General features: G+C 38.9%; 1 protein-coding gene across 1 annotated transcript in view; it reads right to left on the bottom strand.

The window, feature by feature from the left end:
• The window catches only part of mov10a (Mov10 RISC complex RNA helicase a), a 14,540-nt gene extending 6,353 nt beyond the window's left edge, over positions 1 to 8,187 (bottom strand). The window contains exons 1-11 of the mRNA XM_024269715.2: positions 7,935 to 8,187; positions 7,753 to 7,858; positions 7,509 to 7,657; positions 2,771 to 3,000; positions 2,432 to 2,678; positions 2,053 to 2,193; positions 1,795 to 1,957; positions 1,009 to 1,160; positions 745 to 918; positions 521 to 668; positions 261 to 422 (exon numbers count right to left, since the gene is read on the bottom strand). Of these exons, the coding sequence (XP_024125483.1) occupies positions 261 to 422; positions 521 to 668; positions 745 to 918; positions 1,009 to 1,160; positions 1,795 to 1,957; positions 2,053 to 2,193; positions 2,432 to 2,678; positions 2,771 to 3,000; positions 7,509 to 7,657; positions 7,753 to 7,858; positions 7,935 to 8,056 (1,794 nt within the window). The 5' untranslated portion in view covers positions 8,057 to 8,187. The remainder of the gene's footprint in view (positions 1 to 260; positions 423 to 520; positions 669 to 744; positions 919 to 1,008; positions 1,161 to 1,794; positions 1,958 to 2,052; positions 2,194 to 2,431; positions 2,679 to 2,770; positions 3,001 to 7,508; positions 7,658 to 7,752; positions 7,859 to 7,934) is intronic.
• Between the last annotated feature and the right edge of the window lie 428 nt (positions 8,188 to 8,615).

Here is an 8,615-nt window from a genome sequence, read left to right as displayed (position 1 = left end):
ACAGAGTTGTAACAATGACTCTGTACTTCAATAGGAATTCGGTGTCTGGAAAATAAAAGCAGCCCAGCTTCTCATCCAGATTGCAGTTTTTCTGAAAACAGTATAAAAATAAAGCTTTTAGATGCAGCCGTAACGCCAATAAAGATTTGAATGGGAGAACCCTTTTGACAGTAGAGGGGAAAAAAGGCAAAAAAATTAAATTTCATCACAACAAAATGAATTTTTGTCACTTTATGTTTACACATGTAGCAGATCCTTACCCGGAGGGTTTCGGGGACACTGGCTGGGTCTCGGCTTTGAGCATTCATGCGATACACCTGGTAGGAGCAGAAGGAATCCAGCAGCCTCTCACACAGCACGTCACATGCACTGTTTGAGGGCGCACAGGCGAGGATGTGGGCAGATGAATTCAGCTTTAGGATCTGAGGGTACAAACAATACCAAAAAAAATCTGATTAAGCAAAAATTAGAACTTTAGTTTCCAAAGGGCTCATCTGTTCACAGATCCTGACTGGAATACCTGCTTTATAGCTTCAACCAGGGTGACCGTCTTTCCAGTTCCAGGAGGCCCAAACACAACATACGGAGCCGGCTGTGATGATCCTGCAACAATGTGCTGGACTGCCTTACATTGCTCTGGGTTGTCCTCCAGACCACGGTTGAACATGCTGCACAGCAATAGAGAAATGCAATGTTAATAAAATAATAAATCTAGTTATCTAGTTTCATTTAGTTATGACAGACCTAAGTTCAGGCAAAGAACAACTCGACTTTGCTGCAGCAGACGGAAACAGGACGTCCAAGAGTGGATTTGCTTTGGTTGCCATGTCGACCGCCCGATGCTGTAGCTTCAGAGTCAGCCTGTTGAGCGTGAACTCCACATCGAACTTCATATTACTGATGAAGTTCGCCACAAACCTGAAATCAGTGGAAAAACAGGGAACACATAAAATGTAGAGAGATAGTTATTCGGTACCTGAAGTAAGGGATCTGTTTTGAAGCTCTTACTCGTCACAGAAGCCAAGCATGAGCTTGTTTAGCTCTATTTTGTGAACATATCCTTTGTAAACGGTGATCTCAGAGCCGGCGTCCTCAGATCTGCTCACTGTCACACAGTCTCCTCTAAGAACAGATGGACGGTTCTCAGCAAGTCCAGGGACCTGTTGAAACAACATCAGCATGAGCTCGTTTCTACTTTAGTGTTCCACAGCCATCTGAGTTTATTTATCTTTATAAGCATTTTTTTATTACTTGCAAAGATTTCAGACCTTATTTTTAAACAATCAACATATTTTACCAGCTTTTAAGTTTTAGATTTTATGAGGATTTATGAAGATGGGCCAATCATATTCTTATTTTGTTGACATTCTATTCTAAAAGGAGTCATTTATATTTATTAAAATAGTTTTTGACACTGTAATTTAAATAAATTACTTTAAAAAACTACAAAAATATTAATTATTTGCTTGAAACTACAAAATTCAATTTGAAGTAACTATTTAACTGCTAGCTTTTTTTAGCTTATTTTTCCATCTTGAATGCTTGTGTGGAACTCATCGTTTCCAAATTTTAGCCTATTTTACGATTTCTTGTTAAGTAGGAATTACTTGCTGTATGGATACATCATTTTAGTACTTTCTAATTATTTCTTTTGTGTTCCTTCCCTTTTAGGCTACCTCTTTTTGCAGAGCACAAATGTTCTCTGGCGTGTACATTGTGTTTGAGGGCAGAAGACTGTTTTCTTTACACACACCAAAAAAAAAAGAGAAATAATAATAATAATAATCTTTTTACTTCGAGTATGAGAAATTTACTGTTGCGTTTGTCCAGAGTCATGGTTTGACCGTGGAGGTCGTACTTCCGGATGTCCACCTCCATCTGCAGCTCCTCCAAGTGCAGCAGGAGGTGGAATCGCTTGGAGTAGTTTTCCATATCCAAGGAAGAATCAAGAAGATTTCTGCACAAATGAGCAAAGATGCAAAGAGGAGTTTAAGGAATCATACCCCTCACTAAGGAGAGGGGATTTGGGATGTATCGGGGGTGCTTTCTCACTTCACTGATGCGAGCCTCCGTTTGTCATCTGAGGAGAGGACCTCAGAGTCCTCCATCTTGTGTTTTACCAGTTTCTTCAGGTAGCGGGGGTAAGTGTATTCTCCTAATTTCACTTTGGCCGGCATGCGCTGAGAACCAGAGCTGAAAACAACAATATTTTATTAACAGAGAAGTGGAAAACACCCTTTGGTTGTACCGTTTGTAAGATACAGTAGCTAATTCTCATCATCTTTAACCTAAATGGAAGCATTTCATACCTAAAAAGCTAAACTAAAATGTATTTTGCAATGTAAGACAAATCCTGGATTCAAAATATTGATAAAACTTGTGACAAACTATGATTAACTTATTTTTTAAATCAATAAACATTTTGACTTACTAGACTGGAGGCACTCCATCTACAACCACTCTAGCGACAGGCGTGCGAGCAGCCTTCTTGAAAGGCTTATAGGGGGCTACTGGCCCGGGCACTGATTCCAGGGAGGGCTCCACAGAAACCTCTATCTCCCTGACGATGTAGAAAGGAGTGGCCTCTGGCACGTCCGGCTGGAACTCAAAGAACACCGTAGCGGGGAAGTAACCGTACTCATCGAGTTTGCAGCGAACCACCACATCGTAACTCTCCTCTGTGAAAAGACGGCGAGCGGGAGCCAAGGTTATCCGGCATCTCCTCAGCAGGTTTGGGGTGTTTGGGAATTGATGGTGAGCATCACCTTACCAGAATAGAGGAACACGGGGTTGACTCTGGACACCCTCCTCTCATCTTCGAGGCTGAAGCAACGAATCCTGCTGATGGCGTGGTAGAAGGTGAAGTTGATGCAGTTTGGGCTTCTGTTGACGATGTGAAAGCTGACAACGAGGGGCTTCTTCGAGACTTGAACCTTTCCACTGATCGCCATGGGGTTTGAGGTGATTATGACGCCACCTTTGTCGGCTAACATCTCCTTTCTGTGAGAGAGGTCAAACGGGGTAATAAATATTCAGGAAAACTTCATCTGACTCAACATTTTACAGAATTTTTAAAATGTCTGTCTTTGCTGAAGGCAGCAGTGGCAGGAGATCTGCATCTCTTTTTGCAAAGAGGATACACAATTTATATCTATGAGCTTACACTGTAATGGGTTACTTGATATTGATTCACTCCGATCATCTTTGATCAATTTAAAAAGTAATCCCGCAGATCATTTAATTAAGATTATGCTGCCAACATCAAAATACCTGTGTCCTTTTCTGGGACATATTCTGCAGAATAGTCGAAGTTCATTAGAAATTCGCCTCTGAGTTGTGGGCAAAACTGTTGGCACAGAGTAAGCCTTCCCTCATTTCCCATCATCCCTTTGTTTACACTCTCTCCCACTAGCCTACAGCCCCTCCAAACTATCATTACCGCTGCAACAAAAAGGGTGACATTATTTGTACATTTTTTTAGCAATGTTTGTCCAAAACTTTTCCAAAAACGCTTTTAGTGAATTTTCCAAATTGAAAATAAATACATTTTAGTAACACTAATGTATTCGGAACATTAAATCAGAATAAAAAACGCAGAATTGATCTGGAAACCGCCTAAACTGGCAACACTGGTGTGCGAGCTAACTACTGACTGGACTATACCATTGCTGTAGGGGGGGGGGCAACAAAACTTCCACATGATAAACGCAATGTTGAACTTCTTTTACAATTTAAATGCAAATCTCAAAAATAAACTGTCTTATTTTTATGTTTTTGGCAACCAAAATTTTAAAATTTCATGACTTTTCCAAAACTTTATAGAAAATGTCATTTTTCACAAACTTTTCAAGGACCCAGAAATTGCATTTTCAATTTCCTAAGTTTTTTCTTGACAATACAAAACCCTGGGTGAGCAATATCGAACCTATCCAGCTGTCCAGTTTTGATCCAGATGCCAGCGCAGACGAGGAAAATGAAGACGTGCATGGATCTAGTCGTCTACAATTGGATGCATCAGAATGGAGTGCAATTCTAAACATAACAATTTAGCTCCTATTAATTTTTTTTTTTCATTTGCTCCAGATTTACAACAAAGTATGAATAAAGGAATACTCATAAATGCTATTTTAGGCGTCTATATTTGTCCTCCATCATGAGAAAAATGTCACAAGAACATGTTAAAAACACATTTTTTATCTTTAACTTCAGGTTTAAGCTATTTAAAGAGAAAACGTTGGGCTTGGAGTAAAGAAAATCCCCAGGTTTATAGTTCAAAGTGACAGGAAGTGTATCTCGAAACCCATCCTCCATTTTATTTCCCTTGGTTCCCAACCCCCATCTCTCTTCAACTTCTGCAAAGCTACTCTTTTACTGCAACCAGCCAACAGTCATCCAAAGCCATAAATAACATCAGTTCATCTCAGAGGGTCTCTGCTGCTTCAGAGCTTAAGTCATACACCGAGTAAATAAATAAATAAAAATATGAATACCTTTATCAAACAGAATAATTCTGCTTCATAGTTTCTTTTTTGAGCAATGTCACAATAGTCTGATGCTGAAGGATGTTAATGTTGTGGGAATACATTCACTGAGTCATAACAGTGAACAGAGGAAGCCCCACTATCGCTGATAAGATGACCTCGTCTCCAACTCAGAACCAGTTTACAAGGTTGCTCAGGGAATAAAAGGCTTCAGTCACCCTGCTCCTTCTTAACTCACACTCCCATGGCTGGAGCTCGGACTGTTAAACGATGGGGAAAACCGTGAGGCGAGAAGGTTCAAATCCTGGCTGGGACCTTTCTGTGTGGAGTTTACATGGTCTCCCCGTACATGTTTGGGTTCTCTCTGCTCTTCCTCCCACAGTCCAGAAACAAGCTTTACAGGTTGATTGGTATCTCTAAATTGCCCTGGGTATAAATGTGAGTGTGTGGACCTGCAACAGAGTGGCAGGCTTCACTGAGCTCCAGCAGCCCCGTGACCCTGAAGCTAGATGGATCTAAAAGCTCTCTGAATTACACCAGATCTGGCTGATACCTCTTTCTATAAGAGATAAAACGTAAATTATTGCCTGCAGGTACTAAATACCTGAGCTCCGGAGGGATTTATTACTGCGGTTTTGATGGTAAAGAACCTACAAATGAAAAAAAGAAAGGAATGTGACCCTGAGGTCATTCAGCTAATGTTTCATGTTAAATACCTTGCAACCTTGTCTAGTTGTATCACTTGGAAGTGTTGTACTCCTCATTTGATTAATAACCACAAGACGACCTTGTTGGACTGTGAAGCAGCATCTCACAGACGAAACTTTGTCTTCTCTGATTAGAGAAGGGACTTTCTGGTAGATACGAAACTTGAACAGTTCAAGGCTGCAATATTTCTGCATTCGATGCAAAATGCATGTCCGATTGTTTACTTACAGTTAAAAGGAAGTAGTTTGCAACGCTTAGTCAGAAACAGGAAAGCAGGTGCAGATGTTGATTCTGAACGTTTGAAGTATGATTTTTTTGGTTTTCACTTTCAGTAAATGACCAAAAGATCTCAAGAGTTTCAGCTAATTAAAAAAAAAAATCCAAAAAAATCAAATAGGCTTTTTTTCCTTTTTGCTTTTGGAAATGTAACAGTCTTATACTCAACCATCGTGACTGTGCATTAAGTAGTGCAACTGTTGCACACCACAGAGCACATTTACCTAGAGTTAAGCTTTCATTTTTGGTAAAACAGAAGCACAGGAAGTGTAACTGAAGGAGCGACCCTCAACTTTAGTCAGTTTGGTTCATAAAAAGGGAAAAAAATGTTAATAAATTCATAATAATAATAATAATCCACCCAGCAAAAAAACGTCAACGTGACAGATGTTAATTCTCAGAAAAGCAGAACTAAACACATTTATTAGGAATATGAAACGGATTCTGACACTATATTTGGCTCAGAAATTCATATTGAATACACTGTTTAAATGTAGAGGATTTCACCAGTTGAAGACATTTCCTATCTCAGTTAGCTCAGGTGTACCCCAAGTTTACTTGTTGGGGCCCCTACTATTCATCACTTAGAAACTTCCTCTTCGGTTTAATTGTTTGTAAGTTTAGTTTTCACATCTACTACTCTGCAAATGACACTCCGCTCTAGATATTCTATTATTTTAACTAAGACCTTCATCCCACATCCCTTACTTTCTGCTTTATTGAGTCAAAATTCTGCTCTGATTCCATTTTTATAAATGAAATTCTGCTGGTGGAAATCAAACCCATTCTATCCAAATCTAACAGTTCTACTCTTTCTATTGATGACCTCTTCATCTTTTCAACCCCACAAGTTAAGAGTCTGATAACGGGCTCTTTCACATTACGCATATAGTAAATGATATATCTCAAGACTTCCATCTTTGAAACATCCACTGTCTACATCCATCCTTCACAGCCCCTGCTGCTGCTACATTTTTATTAGAGACTCAAGGTCCAAATGTCAACACAATAAAGAGAAGACAAGCCATAAAGCAGAATTAATATACAAGTATAACAAAATTTAAAAGCCAAAGAACTTAATAGTCCCATTCCAATTATATTTTTTTACTATTGCAAAATCATTCCCAATGGTCTTTTAATTATGATTATGCAGGTTTTTTTTGCCAAAATTAAAACTCCTGTGTTGTTTTTTAAAACCTATTTTTGCAGCGCAGCAGAAGCTTATTCGAAATTTATGTCTGTGTTATTTATTAGATGAATAATCGACAATTAATTTAATAGTCAATTAGTTGCTACATTATAATATATGGAGACAGAGTGTAGTAAAGTTGAAAGTTGTAATGGCATTCTGCTAGCTTTTTGGACTATTTTGGCATTAAGGTTTTTAGGCTAACTTGAGGTTTAGCTAATATTTCAGCTGCATGCTAGCTGTTTTGGCTAACATGAGCTTTTTTATGTTTTTTACTCTACTTTAACTATTATTTTAGCTGGCTATCAGCTTCATTGTTTTCAGCTATCAGCATTAGCATCTTTAGCAGCCAAATTCAGCTTACAGCATTCACACTAGCATTATCGCAGGAAATGCTATACATCAAGTTTTTAGTAAGTTTATAGCCAATAATGGTTAAGATGTGTGCTTTTCATCCAGTTTGCACATGACTAATTGCAAAAAAGAATCAGTGATTAGTCAACTATTAAAATAATCATTTGTAGCAGCACTAATGGGTAATGGGAAGTGGGGCGGGCTTGTTCCAGGACAATATTCCAGACCAAAAGTACTGCCACTGAGAAACTACATCCAGCAAAAATGTCTTTAAATTAATTGCATTACCATTAAAAGGGAAGGAAAATAGTTTGTAACAGAATTGTATTTATCAATGAACTCTTCCCATTTAGATGGGTTTGTCTGTTGTTAATTAATATTGAACAAATCACAAGTAAAATATCACAAAAAATTATAACGGTGACAGCAACAAGTAAAATACATTCCTAATGCAATAAGTTCCTGTAAAAGTTGGGGAACCACAATAAGTGGAGGCGTACCTGTTCACCCTCATCCTCTGGAGGATTTCTGCACACAGTCTCTTTGGGTCCCTCGCGTTGAGCGCCAGTATTGCCGTCTGACGCTCGCACCTGCCCGGGTTAGGTTGTCTTACTCGAGGCCTTCTCCACTGGTTGGAATAAAAGTGAACCTGCAACATATTTTTGCAACAGATTTCGACTTTTGTTATGTTTTGGGGTTTCTGGATAAAACTGAAAAACGAAAGGAAGCAGCTCAAAACTTCACCACAGCTCTGGAACTTAGGTAGACGTCCCCGTTCACTATGCAGATTTTGTTGTATTCCCGCAGAGCGTAGTAGATTTTGGAAAAACCAGGGCGCTTTATTCCATCCCTGTCAAAGTCAACACCGTTTATGACACACCCACCCAAAAACAGACAAATACACGGATGCAGAAACTCAAGCTTACCGCTCCTTAAAGTCGTTATTGTAGATCCACCGAAGCTCGTCTTTATTGATGCCGTTCATTCGGTCTCCCAGAAAGGCGACAAACTCCAAGCCGAAGTGCAAAGATTGTTTAAGACTCGACATGTTGGTATGCTTCACGGGTAGGAGCTTTGTCTACATGTGACTTCTTGAAAAAAGGGGGACGTTCTTAAAACCATCACATCCGCGCATCAACTTTTTCCGTGTTCTCTTGAAGCGACTCTTGATGCTACGGAAGGCGAGAAAGGCCATGTTTTGCCAATATTTTATTTTCCAGCAGGTATTGTGGTGACATGTTAGTAACTCGTTACTAAACGAGAGAGTTTTCTCTCGTGTTAATAGAATAAAATTATAGCTCTTTTTGTTGTGCAAACCAGTATTTAGGTCGCGAGTTCTAGAAAGAGAACTGAACGCGTATAAATAAACTCATTAGCTGATATGTCACTTGTCGTCTACCGTAGTTCCCTATGGCTTAGTTAACATTTTATAATAAAAGTTGCTTTTTGAGGTGGATATATTATAAAATTTTACTTTTAATGCATCATGAACGGTTATTAAAGTACTATTTTCAACTTTAGAATATGTAATTGCGAGTTCAGTCCGGTTATAATTTCCAATGTTTATTTTGTCAAGTTTGTTAATTTAAAACTATAAATACTAGAAG

This window comes from Oryzias melastigma, linkage group LG5, assembly GCF_002922805.2.
Source record: "Oryzias melastigma strain HK-1 linkage group LG5, ASM292280v2, whole genome shotgun sequence".
NCBI lineage: Eukaryota > Metazoa > Chordata > Actinopteri > Beloniformes > Adrianichthyidae > Oryzias > Oryzias melastigma.
Note: the sequence above shows the minus strand (reverse complement) of the source record. Positions and strands in the feature narration are given on the sequence as shown.